Source organism: Panulirus ornatus, chromosome 13, assembly GCF_036320965.1.
Source record: "Panulirus ornatus isolate Po-2019 chromosome 13, ASM3632096v1, whole genome shotgun sequence".
Classification (NCBI taxonomy): domain Eukaryota; kingdom Metazoa; phylum Arthropoda; class Malacostraca; order Decapoda; family Palinuridae; genus Panulirus; species Panulirus ornatus.
In genome coordinates, this window is record NC_092236.1 from 44,846,161 (window position 1) to 44,866,034 (window position 19,874).

At 41.6% G+C, this 19,874-nt stretch overlaps 1 protein-coding gene across 1 annotated transcript in view; it reads left to right on the top strand.

Moving 5' to 3' along the window:
- Nucleotides 1-19,874, top strand: part of LOC139752574 (N(G),N(G)-dimethylarginine dimethylaminohydrolase 1) — a 111,997-nt gene that overhangs the window by 52,499 nt on the left and 39,624 nt on the right. Inside the window, exons 5-6 of the mRNA XM_071668331.1 lie at nt 6,024-6,136; nt 11,249-11,344. Coding sequence (XP_071524432.1) covers nt 6,024-6,136; nt 11,249-11,344 — 209 coding nt within the window. The remainder of the gene's footprint in view (nt 1-6,023; nt 6,137-11,248; nt 11,345-19,874) is intronic.

Sequence of the window (19,874 nt, forward strand, 5' to 3'; positions counted from 1 at the left end):
ATCCACTCCCAGATATCGAAAACACTTTACTTCCTCCATTTCTCTCCATTCAAAGTTAACTCCCAGTTAACTTGTCCCTCAACCCTACTGAACTTAATAACCTTACTCTTATTCACATTTACTCTCAGCTTTCTTCTCTCTCATACTTTACCAAACTCAGTCACCAACTTCTGCAGTTTCTCGCTCGAATCAGCCACCAGCACTAATATCATCAGCGAACAATAACTGACTCACTTCCCAAACCCTCTCATCCACAACAGACTGCATACTTGCCCCTCTCTCCGATACTCTTGCATTCACAAATTAAACAGCCATGGAGACATCATGCACCCCAGCCACAAAGCAACATTCTTTGGGAACCAATCACTTTCCTCTCTTCCTACTCGTACACATGCCTTACATCCTTGGTAAAACTTTCCACTGCTTTTAGCAACTTGCCTCCCACACCATATACTCTTAAAACCTTCCACAAAGCATCTCTGTCAATCCTATCATATGCCTTCTCCAGATCCATAAATGCTACATACAAATCCATCTGTCTTTCTAAGTATTTCTCTAATACATTCTTCAAATCAAACACCTGATCCCACACATCCTCTACCACTTCTGAAACCACACTGCTCTTGCCCTGATGCTCCGTACATGCCTTTACCTTCTCAGTCAATACCCTCCCATATAATTTCCCAGGAATACTCCACAAACTTATACCTCTGTAATTTGAACATTCACCTTTTTCCCCTTTGCATTTGTACAATGGCACTATGCATGCATTCCGCCAATTCTCAGGCACTTCATCATGGTCCATACATACACTGAATATCCTTACCAACCAATCAACAACACAGTCACCCCTTTGCCGGATTTCATCGTCCGTAAAGCTTTCGATACCTCTACTATCTAAACCAAACCATTCTCCCTGACCCTCTCACTTTGTGCACCACCTCGATCAAAACACCCTATATTCTGCCACTCTATCATCAGATACATTCAACAAACCTTCAAAATACTCACTCTATCTCCTCACTTCACCACTACTTATTATTACCTCCCCATTAGCCCCCTTCACCGATGTTCCCATTTGTTCTCTTGTCTTACACACTTTATTTACCTTCTTCCAAAACATCTTTTTATCCTCCCTAAAATTTATTGATACTCTCTCACCCCAACTCTCATTTGCCCTCTTTTTCACCTCATGCACCTTTGTCTTGACCTCTTGCCGCTTTCTTTTATACATCTCCCAGCCATGTGCACTACTTCCTCGTAAAAATCGTCCAAATGCCTCTCTCTTCTCTTTCACTAGCAATCTTACTTCTTCATCCCACCACTCACTACACTTTCTAATCTGCCCACCTCCCACCTTTCTCATGCCGCATGCAACTTTGGCACAAGCCATCACTACTTCCCTAAATACATCCCATTCCTCCCCCACTCCCCTTACATCATTTGCTCTTACATTTTGCCATTCTGAACTCAGTCCTCCTGGTACTTCCTCACACAAGTCTCCTTTCCAAGCTCACTTACTCTTGCCACTCTCTTCACCCCAACATTCTTTCTTCTTTCCTGAAAACCTCTACAAATCTTCACCTTTCCCTCCAGGAGATGATGATCAAACATACCTCCAGCTGCCCCTCTCAGCACATTATCATCCAAAAGTCTCTGTTTCACACGCCTTTCAGTTAACATGTAATCCATTAATGCTCTGTGGCCAACTCTCGTACTAACATACTTATACTTATGTATATCTCTCCTTTTAAACCAGATATTTCCAATTGCTATTCCTTTTTCAGCATGTACAGAGCATCAGATTGGGGAAGAGCAGTGTGGTTTCAGAAGTGGTAAAGAATGTGTGGATCAGGTGTTTGCTTTGAAGAATGTATGTGAGAAATACTCAGAAAAACAGATGGATTTGTATGTAGCGTTCATGGACTTGGAGAGGGCATATGATAGAGTTGATAGAGATGTTTTGTGGAAGGTATTAAAAGTATATGGTGTGGGAGGTAAGTTGCTAGAAGCAGTGAAAAGTTTTTATCAAGCATGTAAGGCGTGTGTACAGGTAGGAAGAGAGGAAAGTGATTGGTTCCCAGTTAATGTCAGTTTGTGGCAGGGATGGGTGATGTCTCCATGGCCATGGTTGTTTAATTTGCGCATGGATGGGTTGCTAGAGAGGTGAATGCAAGAGTTTTGGAGAGAGAGGCAAGTATGCAGTCTGTTTTGGGTGAGAGGGCTTTGGAAGTGAGTCAGTTGTTCTTTGATGACCCATCGCCACCCCACTACACATGGAATGAAAACCCCCTCCCCCCGCATGTGCGTGAGGTTGCACTGGGAAAAGACAAAAAAGGCCAAATTCGTTCATACTCAGTCTCTAGCTGTCATGTATAATGCACCGAAACCACAGCTCCCTTTCCACATCCAGGCCCCACAAAGCTTTCCATGGTTTACCCCAGACGCTTCATATGCCCTGGTTCAATCCATTGACAGCATGGCGACTCCGGTATACCACATTGTTCCAGTTCACTCTATTCCTTGCACGCCTTTCACCTTCCTGCATGTTCAGGCCCCGATCACTCAAAATCTTTTTCATTCCATCTTTCCACCTCCAATTTGGTCTCCCACTTCTTGTTCCCTCCACCTCTGACACATATATCTCTTGGTCAATCTTTCCTCATTCATTCTCTCCATGTGACCAAAACATTTCAAAACACCCTCTTCTGCTCTCTCAACCACACTCTTTTTATTACCACACATCTCTCTAACCCTTTCATTACTTACTCGATCAAACCACCTCACACCACATATTGTCCTCAGATATCTCATTTCCAGCACATCCACCCTCCTCCCCACAATTCTATCTATAGCCCACACCTTGCAACCATATAACATGGTTGGAACCACTATTCCTTCAAACATACCCATTTTTGCTTTCCAAGATAACATTCTCGACTTCCACACATTTTTCAACGCTCCCAGAACTTTCGCCTCCTCCCCCACCCTATGATTCACTTCCGCTTCCATGGTTCCATCCGCTGCCAAATCCATTTCCAGATATCTAAAACACTTCACTTCCTCCAGTTTTTCTCCATTCAAACTTACCTCCCAATTGACTTGTACCTCAACCCTACTGTACCTAATAACCTTGCTCTTATTCACATTTAGTCTCAGCTTTCTTCTTTCACACACTTTACCAAACTCAGTCACCAACTTCTGCAGTTTCTCACCCAAATCAGCCACCAGCGCTGTATCATCAGTGTACATATTAACACATTATTTTTCTTCTATCCCAACGCCTCACCGCTCACAGGAAACGTCACAGAAGTATAAAAGAAAAGACAAAAGTTATACACATTATTCTCTTCTTCCCCATACCTGATTGCCACCCCTTGAGTCAGTGATGTAGTGCCAGGAAGCAAATGAAGAATGGCCGCATTCATACATGGACTGTCATGTGTAATGCACCAAAACTATGCTCTCCCTATCCATATCCATGCCCCACAGACTTTTCCATGGCTTATCCCAGATGTTTCACATGCCCTGGTTCAGTCCATTAACAGCATGTTGGCCCCAGTATACCACATCATTCCAATCTGCTCTCTTCTTTGCTTACCTTGTACCCTCCTGCATGTTCAGGCTCAGATCGCTTAAGGTCTTTTTCACTCCATCCTTCCATCTCCCGTTTGGTCTCCCTTTTCCTTGTTCCTTCCGCTACTGACACATATCCTCTTTGTAAACCTGTCGTCGCTCATTCTCTCCATATGTCCAAACCATTTCAAAACACACTCTTCTGCTCTCTCAGCCACACACTCTTTGTTACTACACAGCACTCTTACCCTTTCATTACTTACTTGATCGAACCACATCACTACATATTGTCCTCAAACATTTCATTTCCAACACCTCCACCCTCCCCCTCACAGCCCTACCTGTAACCCATGCCTTACAATTATATAATATATTTGAGATTACTGTTCCTTTAAACATACCCATTTTTGCCCTCCCAAATAGCGTTCTCTCTTTCTGCACATTCTTCAGCACTCCCAGAAATTTCGCCCCCTCCTCTCATGACTCGCTTCCGCTTCCATGGTTCCATTTGCTGCCAAGTCCACTCCCAGATATCTAAAATGCTTTACTTCCTCCAATTTTACTCTGTTCAAACTTACATCCCAACTAACTTTTCCCTCAACTCTGCTAAACCTGATAACTTCTTGTTATTCACACGTATTCTCAACATACTCCTTTCATGCACTTTTCCAAATTCAGTCACCAACTTTTGCAGTTTTTCACTCCAAACAGCCATAAGTACTGTATCATCACCAAAGAACAACTGATTCACTTCCAGACCCTTTTATCCCCCACGGACTGCATACTTGCCCCTCTCTCGAAACCTTACATTTACCTCCCTCAACACCACATCTATCAACAAATTAAAGAGTCGTGGTGGCATCACAGACCCATGCCACTGACCAACCTTCCCATAGAACGATTCACTCTCCTCTCCTTCTACTCATGCACATGCTTTACATCCATGATTAAAATTTGTCATTGTATGTAGCAGCTTATCTCCCACTCCATATATTCTTAAAACCTTCCACAAAGCATCTTTCTTGACCCATCAGTGCCACATACAAGTGTATGTTTTTCTAAATATTTCTCACATTCTTTACAGCAAACACTTGATCCACACATCCTCTTCCATTTTTGAAACCACACTGATCTTCCCCAATCTGATGCTCTGTACATGCATTCACTCTCAATCAGTACCCTCCCATACAACTTACCAGGTATACTCAATAATCGTATACCTCTGTAGTTTGAACTCTCTCCTTTTACCCCCTTGCCTTTATACAGTGGCACTATACATGTATTCTGCCAATCATCAGACACCTCATCATAATCCATACATTCACTGAATATCCTTACCAACCAATCAACGACACATTCACCTGCTTTCTTAATAAATTCTACTACAATCCCATCCACTCCAGCCGCTTTGCCGCATTTCATTTTACATAAGGCTTTCTCCACCTATCTTCTTTTCACCAAACCCTTATTCCTGACTCTCTCTCCATGTACCATCCCAACCAAAACACCCTTCATCTGCCACTTTATCATCAAACACTTTTAACAGTCCCTCAAAATATTCACTCCATCTCATCTTCACTTCATCACTACTAGTTATCACTTGTCCTTTTGACCCCTTCACCAATGTTTCCATTCGTTCTCTTGTCTTTTGTGCATTATTTGCATCCTTCCAAAACATCTTTTTATACTCCCTGAAGTTTAATGATACTCTCTCACTCCAACTCTCATTTTTCCTTTTTTTTTTTTCAACCCCTGCACCTTCCTCTTGACCTCTTGCTGCTTTCTCTTATAATCTCCCAATCATTTGCACTGCATCCCTGTAAGTAGCATGCAAGCACTTCTCTTTTCTGTTTCACTAGCATCTTCTTCATCCCACCACTCACTACCCTTTCTAATCTGCACACCTTCCACCTTTCACATGCGCATGCCATCACTGCTTCCCTAAATACCTCCCATTCCTCACCCATGCCCCTCGCTTCATTTACTCTCACCTTTTGCTCTTCTTCAACCAGTCTCTCCTGGTATACCTTCACACTGTTAAAAGGAGTCATGGGATAATAGTATGATGATGATAATAATAATAAGAATAAGACAACGATAGTAATGATAATAATAATAATGATAATGATAATGATAATAATAACAGCTAGAGAATGGATTTGAGGAAATGTGGCCTTTCTTCTTCTGTTCCTGGCACTACCTTGCTAATGCAGGAAATGGCGTTGAACTGTGAAAAAAATATATCTCAGATTGGTATAGTGTTTTAGGTATGATCATTAATACTGTACATATTTTTAGAAACATCTGTAAGTTCTTTCCATGCTTTCTTAATTATTCTTTTGAAAACTTATGTGAAAAATCTGTCCAAGAAAGGTTGACTTTATGTTGACAAAATCCAACTTAGTGTCAGGTTTTCTTATCTGACTTGTTTTTAGATTGACATTTAGAAATAAATCTTTCAGGTAAAGAATTCTTTGTTGGATTGTCATCTCGGACCAATCAGGCTGGAGCTTGTGCTCTGGCTTCAGCCTTTCCAGAGTTCCCTTGCACTCCAATTAAGGTAAGACATGTAAGATTTCTCCTTACATAGGTATCCATAAGCTAGTGTTATTAGTTCTTATCATTGAATATCATTATATATTGAGTGGAAGAGCACTAAAAGGGAGAAATGGTGTAAGAATGCATGGAATGGTTTATGCAAGGGAGACATGTAAGAACAGGGATAAGTAAAGATTCTTTTGCCATGGCCACCCCCTTGAAGTGAGTTCTTGGAGGTAATGGGCATCATAAATATAATTGGATAGAATTTCATTGAGATATCATTTCTGTTTATAGTAAGCAAACATTAACTCTCTAAACATGCTGCTGATACTATTTTATCAGATATAGAAAAAGAATAGACCATCACATATTCTCATAGGATGACACATTTATTAGCAGGACGAACAAGTGTGACACAGGTTCTTAATCTCATCTCTATAATGAGATTGTTGATTGATATGAAATAATAAAACAATGCTATTTAAGTTTCTGTATGTGCATTATCTTCAATAAAAGAAGTAGACATACAGAAAGTAGGGGTGTTTCTGTATGGTAATATTCACTCTGCATTACTGTACTACTTGGTGATATGCTGCATGTTTTAACATTGCACCCTCTCCTATCAAGGATTGCTAGTTTGTCTTTTTTTTTTCTTACACCAATACCTTTTTCAGTCTTTTTGTGCTTCCATAGTTTACTTTCCCAGGTGCATGATTACTGATTTCATTGATTTGTGCTGGTTACACCAGCAAATTGATTGTCCACCACATGATCATTCCATGAACAGTAGAGCAAAAGGATTACAGAGTTCACAAAGGGTCTTTGTCAGGGTTGATATTACATAGGATGTTACAATTCATTGAAGACATTTCATTACATAAATACATGGTTTCCTATGGCAAGTTTTACCAACTAAATGCAATAAGCGGATACACACTTAAGATTGCAGGTATTTTGTTATTAGCAGTAAGGTGCTGTGATGTTTCTTGCAGGGTTTGTTTAGACCTATCTCTAAAGGGCTCTTAAATTTTCACATTTGTAAGACATAGTGTTCTAGTTTGTGTCCGAATCTTTGACCACATATTTTACTATTCACATGATTAACATTTCCAGATAGGCCTCAGTGCCAATAGTACCTTATAGTATAGTAGTTACAACATCTTGTAATCTGCTGATTGTATTACTTTCTACATATGCATATTTTACTCTACACATTTCACTGTGATGGAAAATGTTTCTTGTATTTATCTGAACATGTCTTTATGCTTCAAATTTTGATGTTTATAATTGATAACCCAATGTTGTTTTCAACATGGTCTTTACTAAATTCAAGTTTAGCTAAGATATCAACTTTGTTTTGCTCACAGAAGCCTGTATGAGATAGAATCCATAACAGTTTTATTTGGACCCCTTGATCAATAATGTTTGAATATTTGTCTCTGGCTTCAGAGACCAACATGTTATACTCCAATCTCAGGGAGGTAAGGGCAAGTAGTGAAGATAAAGAATTAGAGGTAATTAAACTGTCTGTGACAGTGATTTCTACCAGCTCAAGAGCAATAAGTATGGCGGATAATTCATTTTGTAGGGTAGATGCTTAATTGTTTATTTTAACATTTTCCTCTAATCTATTACCATTTGACTGGATCAGAGTGACAGCTTTGCCTGCCCTCCCAGTAGCAGAATTGCAAGAACCATCATTATCGACGCACTGGGCTATGTTATTTTCAGTCTAGAGTTTTTGTATATGTTCAAGAGCTATGGTTTTGGCTAAGTGTTGAAGGTGAAGATTATATGTATTTAGATTCTCAGATTCTCAGATTCTTAGATTCTCTTAGATTCCAGATGTTCTGGAAGGAGGTAAATAGGGTGCGTAAGACAAGGGAGCAAATGGGAACTTCAGTGAAGGGCGTAAATGGGGAGGTGATAACAAGTAGCGGTGATGTGAGAAGGAGATGGAATGAGTATTTTGAAGGTTTGTTGAATGTGTCTGATGACAGAGTGGCAGATATAGGGTGTTTTGGTCGAGGTGGTGTGCAAAGTGAGAGGGTTAGGGAAAATGATTTGGTAAACAGAGAAGAGGTAGTAAAAGCTTTGCGGAAGATGAAAGCCGGCAAGGCAGCAGGTTTGGATGGTATTGCAGTGGAATTTATTAAGAAAGGGGGTGACTGTATTGTTGACTGGTTGGTAAGGTTATTTAATGTATGTATGACTCATGGTGAGGTGCCTGAGGATTGGCGGAATGCGTGCATAGTGCCATTGTACAAAGGCAAAGGGGAAAAGAGTGAGTGCTCAAATTACAGAGGTATAAGTTTGTTGAGTATTCCTGGTAAATTATATGGGAGGGTATTGATTGAGAGGGTGAAGGCATGTACAGAGCATCAGATTGGGGAAGAGCAGTGCGGTTTCAGAAGTGGTAGAGGATGTGTGGATCAGGTGTTTGCTTTGAAGAATGTATGTGAGAAATACTTAGAAAAGCAAATGGATTTGTATGTAGCATTTATGGATCTGGAGAAGGCATATGATAGAGTTGATAGAGATGCTCTGTGGAAGGTATTAAGAATATATGGTGTGGGAGGCAAGTTGTTAGAAGCAGTGAAAAGTTTTTATCGAGGATGTAAGGCATGTGTACGTGTAGGAAGAGAGGAAAGTGATTGGTTCTCAGTGAATGTAGGTTTGCGGCAGGGGTGTGTGATGTCTCCATGGTTGTTTAATTTGTTTATGGATGGGGTTGTAAAGGAGGTAAATGCAAGAGTCCTGGAAAGAGGGGCAAGTATGAAGTCTGTTGGGGATGAGAGAGCTTGGGAAGTGAGTCAATTGTTGTTCGCTGATGATACAGCGCTGGTGGCTGATTCATGTGAGAAACTGCAGAAGCTGGTGACTGAGTTTGGTAAAGTGTGTGGAAGAAGAAAGTTGAGAGTAAATGTGAATAAGAGCAAGGTTATTAGGTACAGTAGGGGTGAGGGTCAAGTCAATTGGGAGGTGAGTTTGAATGGAGAAAAACTGGAGGAAGTGAAGTGTTTTAGATATCTGGGAGTGGATCTGTCAGCGGATGGAACCATGGAAGCGGAAGTGGATCATAGGGTGGGGGAGGGGGCGAAAATTTTGGGAGCCTTGAAAAATGTGTGGAAGTCGAGAACATTATCTCGGAAAGCAAAAATGGGTATGTTTGAGGGAATAGTGGTTCCAACAATGCTGTATGGTTGCGAGGCGTGGGCTATGGATAGAGATGTGCGCAGGAGGATGGATGTGCTGGAAATGAGATGTTTGAGGACAATGTGTGGTGTGAGGTGGTTTGATCGAGTAAGTAACGTAAGGGTAAGAGAGATGTGTGGAAATAAAAAGAGCGTGGTCGAGAGAGCAGAAGAGGGTGTTTTGAAATGGTTTGGGCACATGGAGAGAATGAGTGAGGAGAGATTGACCAAGAGGATATATGTGTCGGAGGTGGAGGGAACGAGGAGAAGAGGGAGACCAAATTGGAGGTGGAAAGATGGAGTGAAAAAGATTTTGTGTGATCGGGGCCTGAACATGCAGGAGGGTGAAAGGAGGGCAAGAAATAGAGTGAATTGGAGTCATGTGGTATACAGGGGTTGACGTGCTGTCAGTGGATTGAAGCAAGGCATGTGAAGCGTCTGGGGTAAACCATGGAAAGCTGTGTAGGTATGTATATTTGCGTGTGTGGACGTGTGTATGTACATGTGTATGGGGGGGGGGGTTGGGCCATTTCTTTCGTCTGTTTCCTTGCGCTACCTCGCAAACGCGGGAGACAGCGACAAAGTATAAAAAAAAAAAAAAAAAAAAAAAAAAAAAAAAAAAAAGATTCTCAGGTGCAGTGATGTTAAAGGGAGATATCTGCCAGGAAGGCAGGAATTGCTGCTGCTCCATGATTTAATACAGATTATGTACTCCAGGCAGTCATGTGGTTGGGTGTTATATGGATCCATTTTTTATTCACTTGTGCCATGGCATATATGGTTTAACAGTTCTGTAGAGACAACGCTTTCTGGATCACCACACAAAAGTTTCAGTCCTCTCATAAGGCTGATTTCAAGTATTCTGTCTTCAATGCTTGGAATACCAAGTTCTTTCTGCATGTTGAGCACTTTAGTGGTCTATGGGAAATGAGGTATGATTCTTAAGGCTTCATTTTGCATTCATTATGAAGAAAGTTAGATCTGTGTGGTGGAGAAGGTTGGCAGGTGCATAGGCATTCAGTATATTGAGTGTAGAGTTGCCTTTATGTACCTTAATACATTGGTATTGGAATCCATTGGTATTTTGGGAAGATATTGGTGTATGAGTTAGTGACCGTTTTACATAAATTTGACAAATGTCAGTAGATCTTGGATCGTAGCATTTGTAATTGGGTAATTTACATAGGGGTTTGCCTGGAGGCGTTCGACATTCTTGCAGACGTGAGATCATAGAGGTAATGTTCCAGCTGAGTATTTTGATGTCACTATACTATTCAACCATTTTCCTTAAAAATTGTTTTGATCTCCCATATGATGTCAAGTCTTTCATATATTTCTTTACACTGGTTTAGCTTATTTTTAATATTTTCAGTAAGTGCAGATTGACGTAATAGGTCTCATGCTTAATGAGATACCATTCCTTCCTTCGTTTTGATTCAGGAGTGCAGGTGGGTGCCTACTTCTAGATTAAGGTGTTATTCAAATCATCATTTGTAAATTTTATGTCTTTAGATGTAGTGTTGGATTCTACCACACTCCACCTGCCAGTGGTTACATCAGTGAAAAATGACCTTTGGCAAAGCTATATCATCATCAGTCGAAGGAAAGGAGTATAGTCTCATTGAGGAACTTCTCGGTCTGAAGTTGTCTTTTATTTCCTGCTTGTGCTTGGAATGCATCCTTGAAGCTGTAGGAACTTCATAAAAGGGGATCTTATCATTGTATAATGATGATAATATGGAATATTATCATTGTTATGAACATTTAAAGGTGTAGAGATGGTTTATAGCAAATTGTTACATACATTACACTGGTGAAAAAATGATAGAAGGTAATAGAACTTTGTGTGAAATTTGTTCAGGTTATTCATTTTTGGCAATGAGATGTAATTGATTATCATTAATTTCAAGTTGAACAGACTACTCCCTCTCTTGTAGGTGGAGAAATCCTTGCACCTAAAGTCAGCCGTAACTATGGCTGGGCCAGATGTTATTTGCGTTGGTAACACTCCAGAGGCCAAGGATATGCTGAGGGTAAGTCTGATTTTTTGCATACATTTTAGGTAATGTTGCAATATGTGCTTTACATCATATATTTTTATTTAATGTGTTAACTTGATCAAACTTACATTTTGAAATTTAGTTTACATGTGACAAATAAGGTAAAGATGGTAATGCCAGCCTGTTAAGTGAGGTAAAGAATGTCAGGAAAGGTCGAAGGGCACTAGTAATATTAATCTCCTAATGATTCTGCACATATGGGGCTAAGGCTTTCTGAGTTATTAAAAATCACCCCAAAATAAGAGTAAATACTGAAATAAACATGGAAATATTGTCCTCAAACATTTCATTTCCAACACATCCACCCTCCTCTGCACAATCCTATCTGTAGCCCATGCCTAGCAACCATATAACATTGTTGGAACCACTATTCCTTCAAACATACCCATTTTTACTCTCAGAGATAACGTTCTCGCCTTCCACACATTCTTCAACGCTCCCAGAACCTTCGCTCCCTCCCCCACCCTTTGACTCACTTCCGCTTCCATGGTTCCATCCTCTGCTAAATCTTCTCCCAGATATCTAAAACACTTCACTTTCTCCAGTTTTTCTCCATTCAAACTTACCTCCCAATTAACTTGTCCTTCAACCCTACTGAAGCTAATAACCTTGCTCTTATTCACATTTACTCTCAACTTTCTTCTTTCACACACTTTACTAAACTCAGTCACCAGCTTCTGCAGTTTCTCAACCGAATCAGCCACCAGCGCTGTATTATCAGCAAACAAAAACTGACTCACATCTCAAGCCCTCTCATCCCCAACAGACTGCATACTTGCCCCTCTTTCCAAAACTCTTGCATTCACCTCCCTAACCACCCCATCCATAAACAAATTAAGCAACCATGGAGACATTACGTACCCCTGCCGCAAACCTACATTCACTGGAAACCAATCACTTTCCTCTCTTCCTACTCGTACACATATCTTACATTCTTGGTATGAACTTTTTGCTGCTTCTAGCAACTTACCTCCCACACCATATACTCTTAGTACCTTCCACAAAGTATCTCTGTCAACCCTATCATGTGCCTTCTCCAGATCCATAAATGCTACATACAAATCCATCTGTTTTTCTAAGTATTTCTCTCTTACATTCTTCAAAGCAAATGCCTGATCCACACATCCTCTACCACTTCTGAAACCGCACTGCTGTTCCCCAGTCTGATGCTATGTATATGCCTTTACCCTCTCAATCAATACCCTCCCATATAATTTCTCAGGAATACTCAACAAACTTATACCTCTGTAATTTAAACACCCATCTTTATCCCTTTGCCTTTGTACAATGGCACTATGCATGCATTCTGCCAATCCTCTGGCACTTCACCATGAACCCGAATTTGTGTGTGTGTGCTATTTCATGTGTGCCGGTGTGGCGATGGGAATAGATGAAGGCAGCAAGTATGAATATGTACATGTTCATATATGTATATTTCAATGTATGTATATGTATGTATATGTTGAAATGTGTAGGTATGTATATGAGTGTGTGTGGGCATTTATGTATCTACATGTGTATGTGGGTGGGTTGGGCCATTCTTTCATCTGTTTCCTTGCGCTACCTTGCTAACGCGGGAGACAGCGATTAAGTATAATGATAACAATAATAGTAAAAAGATACTTGATACTGAAGACAGACGTATATTAGATAATTAGTGACATCCAGAGAGGAGTTTTGAGGCAATTACAGAGGTGCAAAGGATGATGGTGATGGTGTAGGATGCATGATGCAGTGTGTAGGGGGGCTGGACACTAGTCTCCGAATGCACTTGATTTAAGCTGTATATGTTGTAAGTGAAAAGTGTATCACTCATTGTACAAGTGATACAATTGTACATAAATGAACTGTTCAGCCACTTAATACTACATTGTGGAGAGCACTAAATGGTTAAACTCTTCTCGCTCAGTGTACGTGGAGGCACCAGCGTCTATGCTATTCAGCACTTTTAACTTTTCTTCAATGATGAAGCACTTCAACTTGGCACAGCTTTTGCCAGAGGGTTTAGTTGAGCTTAATGAACCAGAGGAGCTTGCTTTGGAAAACATTATGAGCTTGCAGTACCTCATAAAACATGAGAATGTAGAATGATGTAAGAGAACATAAACGTAGGGTTATCCATAATGAAAGCCATGTTGTTAGTGCCATGCTCTTGAGCTGGGCCATCTGCTTAGCTCCCATGTTGTCAAGTATATTCCGTTATTAGTCAGTTGGGACTATATTGAGTTAATGCTGAATTATTGAGGGTTTTCTGGACACTGATTTATATTTTTTTATTTATTATATATATAATTATATATATATATATATTTTTTTTTTTTTTTTTTTTTTTTTTATACTTTGTCGCTGTCTCCTGCGTTTGCGAGGTAGCGCAAGGAAACAGACGAAAGAAATGGCCCAACCCACCCCCATACACATGTATATACATACGTCCACACACGCAAATATACATACCTACACAGCTTTCCATGGTTTACCCCAGACGCTTCACATGCCTTGATTCAATCCACTGACAGCACGTCAACCCCGGTATACCACATCGCTCCAATTCACTCTATTCTTTGCCCTCCTTTCACCCTCCTGCATGTTCAGGCCCCGATCACACAAAATCTTTTTCACTCCATCTTTCCACCTCCAATTTGGTCTCCCTCTTCTCCTTGCTCCCTCCACCTCCGACACATATATCCTCTTGGTCAATCTTTCCTCACTCATCCTCTCCATGTGCCCAAACCACTTCAAAACACCCTCTTCTGCTCTCTCAACCATGCTCTTTTTATTTCCACACATCTCTCTTACCCTTACGTTACTCACTCGATCAAACCACCTCACACCACACATTGTCCTCAAACATCTCATTTCCAGCACATCCATCCTCCTGCGCACAACTCTATCCATAGCCCACGCCTCGCAACCATACAACATTGTAGGAACAACTATTCCTTCAAACATACCCATTTTTGCTTTCCGAGATAATGTTCTCGACTTCCACACATTCTTCAAGGCCCCCAGAATTTTCGCCCCCTCCCCCACCCTATGATCCACTTCCGCTTCCATGGTTTCATCCGCTGCCAGATCCACTCCCAGATATCTAAAACACTTCACTTCCTCCAGTTTTTCTCCATTCAAACTCACCTCCCAATTGACTTGACCCTCAACCCTACTGTACCTAATAACCTTGCTCTTATTCACATTTACTCTTAACTTTCTTCTTCCACACACTTTACCAAACTCAGTCACCAGCTTCTGCAGTTTCTCACATGAATCAGCCACCAGCGCTGTATCATCAGCGAACAACAACTGACTCACTTCCCAAGCTCTCTCATCCCCAACAGACTTCATACTTGCCCCTCTTTCCAAAACTCTTGCATTTACCTTCCTAACAACCCCATCCATAAACAAATTAAACAACCATGGAGACATCACACACCCCTGCCGCAAACCTACATTCACTGAGAACCAATCACTTATATATAATTATATATATAATGTCTCCATGGTTGTTTAATTTGTTTATGGATGGGGTTGTTAGGGAGGTAAATGCAAGAGTTTTGGAAAGAGGGGCAAGTATGAAGTCTGTTGGGGATGAGAGAGCTTGGGAAGTGAGTCAGTTGTTGTTCACTGATGATACAGCGCTGGTGGCTGATTCATGTGAGAAACTGCAGAAGCTGGTGACTGAGTTTGGAAAAGTGTGTGGAAGAAGAAAGTTAAGAGTAAATGTGAATAAGAGCAAGGTTATTAGGTACAGTAGGGTTGAGGGTCAAGTCAATTGGGAGGTGAGTTTGAATGGAGAAAAACTGGAGGTAGTGAAGTGTTTTAGATATCTGGGAGTGGATCTGGCAGCGGATGGAACCATGGAAGCGGAAGTGGATCATAGGGTGGGGGAGGGGGCGAAAATCCTGGGGGCCTTGAAGAATGTGTGGAAGTCGAGAACATTATCTCGGAAAGCAAAAATGGGTATGTTTGAAGGAATAGTGGTTCCGAGAATGTTGTATGGTTGCGAGGCGTGGGCTATGGATAGAGTTGTGCGCAGGAGGATGGATGTGCTGGAAATGAGATGTTTGAGGACAATGTGTGGTGTGAGGTGGTTTGATCGAGTGAGTAACGTAAGGGTAAGAGAGATGTGTGGAAATAAAAAGAGCGTGGTTGAGAGAGCAGAAGAGGGTGTTTTGAAGTGGTTTGGGCACATGGAGAGGATGAGTGAGGAAAGATTGACCAAGAGGATATATGTGTCGGAGGTGGAGGGAACAAGGAGAAGAGGGAGACCAAATTGGAGGGGGAAAGATGGAGTGGAAAAGATTTTGTGTGATCGGGGCCTGAACATGCAGGAGGGTGAAAGGAGGGCAAGGAATAGAGTGAATTGGAGCGATGTGGTATACCGGGGTTGACGTGCTGTCAGTGGATTGAAGCAGGGCATGTGAAGCATCTGGGGTAAACCATGGAAAGCTGTGTAGGTATGTATATTTGCGTGTGTGGACGTATGTATATACATGTGTATGGGGGGGGGTTGGGCCATTTCTTTCGTCTGTTTCCTTGCGCTACCTCGCAAACGCGGGAGACAGCGACAAAGTATAATAAAAAAAATAATAATAATTAGCTGTTTCCCGCATCAGTAAGGTGGTGTCAGCGAGATGGTGCCTGGAAACAGACGAAGAATGGCCTATGCACTCATATACTTATATATACATTAGCACTCATATACTCACGTATACATATCAACATATACATACACATTTATATATTCTTTTATTATACTTGATTGCCGTTTCCTGCTTCAGCAAGGTAGTGCAAGGAAACAGCTGAAGAATGGCCCAACCACTCATGTACACATATATATGTACATAAACGCCCATACATGCACATATACATTTCAATGTATATATACATATTCATACACAGACATGCACATATATACACACACTTGCTGCCTTCATCCATTTCTGTCGCCAGCCCACCACACAGGAATATAACACACACACACACACACACACTCACCTCCAGCGAGTTAGCGCCAGGAAAAGACAAAAAGGCCATATTCATTTACACTCAGTCTCTAGCTGTTATGTATAATGCACTGAAACCACAGCTCCCTTTCCACATCTAGGCTCCACAGACCTTTCCATGGTTTACCCTAGATGCTTCACGTGCCCTGGTTCAATTCATTGACAGCACATCAACCCCAGTATACCACATCATTCCAATATATTCTAATCCTTGCATGCCTTTCACCCTCCTGTATGTTCAGGCCCCGATCGCTCAAAACCTTTCTCACTCCATCCTTCCATCTCCAGTTAGGTCTCCTACTTCTCCTTCTTCCCTCCACCTCTGACACATATATCTTCTTTGTCAATCTTTGCTTACTCATTTTCTCCATGTGTCCAAACCATTTCAACACACCCTCCTCTGCTCTCAACCACACTCTTTTTATTACCACACATCTCTCTTACCCTACATTACTTACTTGATCAAACCACCTCACATCACATATTGTCCTCAAACGTTTCACTTCCAACACATCCACCCTCCTCCATACTACTCTATCTATAGCCCATGCTTCGCAACCATATAACATTGTTGGAACCACTATTCCTTCTAACATACCCATTTTTGCTCTCTTGAGATAACATTTTCGCCTTCCACACATTCTTCAATGCTCCCAGTTTCTTTGCCTCCTCCCCCACCCTGTGACCCACTTCCATGTTTCCATCCACTGCTAAGTACATTCTCAGATATCTAAAACTTCTTTTTCTCTAGTTTTTCTCTATTCAAACTTTCCTCCCTGTTAACTTGTCCCTCCACCCTGCTGAATCTGATAACCTTGCTCTTATTTACATTTACTCTCATCTTTCTCCTCTCACACACTTTATCAAACTCAGACGCCAACCTCTGAAGTTTCACACCCAAATCAGCCACCAGCGCTGTATCATCAGCGAACAACAACCGACTCACTTCCCAAGTCCTCTCATCCACAACAGACTGCATACTTGCCCCTCTCTCCAAAACTCTTGCAATCACCTCCCTAACCACCCCATCCAAAAACAAATTTAACAGCCATGGAGACATCACGCACCCCTGCTGCAAACTGACATTCACTGGGAACCAGTCACTTTCCTCTCTTCCTACTTGTACACATGCCTTACATCCTTGGTAAATACTTTTGACTGCTTCTGGCAACTTGCCTCCCACACCATTTGCTCTTAAAACCTTCCACAAAGCCTCTCTATCAACCCTATCATATACCTTCTCCAGATCCATAAATGCTACATACAAATCCATCTGTTTTTCTAAGTATTTCTTACTGCTCCCTCCCTGTCTGATGCTCTGTACATGCCTTTGCCCTCTCAATCAATACCCTCCCATATAATTTCCCAGGAATACTCAGCAAGCTTATTCCTATGTAATTTGAACACTCACCTTTATCCCTTTTCCTTTATGCAATGGCACTATACAGAGGGGTATCTGAGAAGTGAATTATTTGTTTTTGTTGATGTCACATTACTGGTGGCAGATTTATGTGAGATACTGCATAGGGTGATGACTGAGTTAGGGAGTATGCTTGAAATGAGGAAGTGAAGAGTAAATGTGAATAAAAGCATAGTTATTAGGTTTTAGCAGGGCAAAGGGATGGGTTAGATGGGGTGTGGGTTTAAATGGAGATTTAGAGAAATTGGAGTGTTTCAGGTACCTAGGATTGGAAATGCCAGCGAATGGAACTATGGAAGCAGAGGTGAGTCATGGGGTGGGTAAGGGGGCAAAGGTTCTGGGAGTGTTGAGAAATATGTGGAAAGAGAAGGTGATATCTAGGATGGCAAAAATGGGTTTGTTTTAAGGCACAGGCAAGTGTGGTTGAGAGAGCTGAAGAGAGTGTTTTGAAATGGTTGGCCATAAGGAATGAAAGAGTTTATGAGTGTCAGAAGTGGAGGGGAAAAGGTGAAGACCAAACAGATGGAAGGATGGAGTGAAAAATGAAAAATATTTTGAGTGATTGGGGCATGAACATTCAGGAGAGTGAAATGCATGCAGGGAATAGAGTGAATTGGAGTGATGTTCTATGCAGAGGGCAACATGCTGTCAGTGGACTGAACAAGGGCATATTAAGAAGCTGGGGGAGACCATTGAAAATTCTGTGGGGGCCTGGTTTTGGGGCATTTCAAATGACAGCTACAGAACAGATGTAAGCTGATGGTGCCTTTCCTTTTTCTGTTCCTGACAGTAACTTGCTAACTATTCATTTATATATATATTTATTTTGCTTTGTCGCTTTCTCCCGCGTTAGCGAGGTAGCACAAGGAAACAGACGAAAGAATGGCCCAACCCACCCACATACACATGTATATACATACACGTCCACACACGCAAATATACATACCTATACATCTCAATGTTTATTTTTATATTTATTATACTTTGTCGCTGTCTCCCGCGTTTGCGAGGTAGCGCAAGGAAACAGACGAAAGAAATGGCCCAACCCCCCCCTACACATGTATATACATACGTCCACACACGCAAATATACATACCTACACAGCTTTCCATGGTTTACCCTAGACGCTTCACATGCCTTGATTCAATCCACTGACAGCACGTCAACCCCGGTATACCACATCGCTCCAATTCACTCTATTCCTTGCCCTCCTTTCACCCTCCTGCATGTTCAGGCCCCGATCACACAAAATCTTTTTCACTCCATCTTTCCACCTCCAATTTGGTCTCCCTCTTCTCCTCGTTCCCTCCACCTCCGACACATATATCCTCTTGGTCAATCTTTCCTCACTCATTCTCTCCATGTGCCCAAACCACTTCAAAACACCCTCTTCTGCTCTCTCAACCACGCTCTTTTTATTTCCACACATCTCTCTTACCCTTATGTTACTCACTCGATCAAACCACCTCACACCACACATTGTCCTCAAACATCTCATTTCCAGCACATCCATCCTCCTGCGCACAACTCTATCCATAGCCCACGCCTTGCAACCATACAACATTGTTGGAACCACTATTCCTTCAAACATACCCAATTTTGCTTTCCGAGATAATGTTCTCGACTTCCACACATTCTTCAAGGCCCCCAGAATTTTCGCCCCCTCCCCCACCCTATGATCCACTTCCGCTTCCATGGTTCCATCCGCTGCCAGATCCACTCCCAGATATCTAAAACACTTCACTTCCTCCAGTTTTTCTCCATTCAAACTCACCTCCCAATTGACTTGACCCTCAACCCTACTGTACCTAATAACCTTGCTCTTATTCACATTTACTCTTAACTTTCTTCTTCCACACACTTTACCAAACTCAGTCACCAGCTTCTGCAGTTTCTCACATGAATCAGCCACCAGCGCTGTATCATCAGCGAACAACAACTGACTCACTTCCCAAGCTCTCTCATCCCCAACAGACTTCATACTTGCACCTCTTTCCAAAACTCTTGCATTTACCTCCCTAACAACCCCATCCATAAACAAATTAAACAACCATGGAGACATCACACACCCCTGCCGCAAACC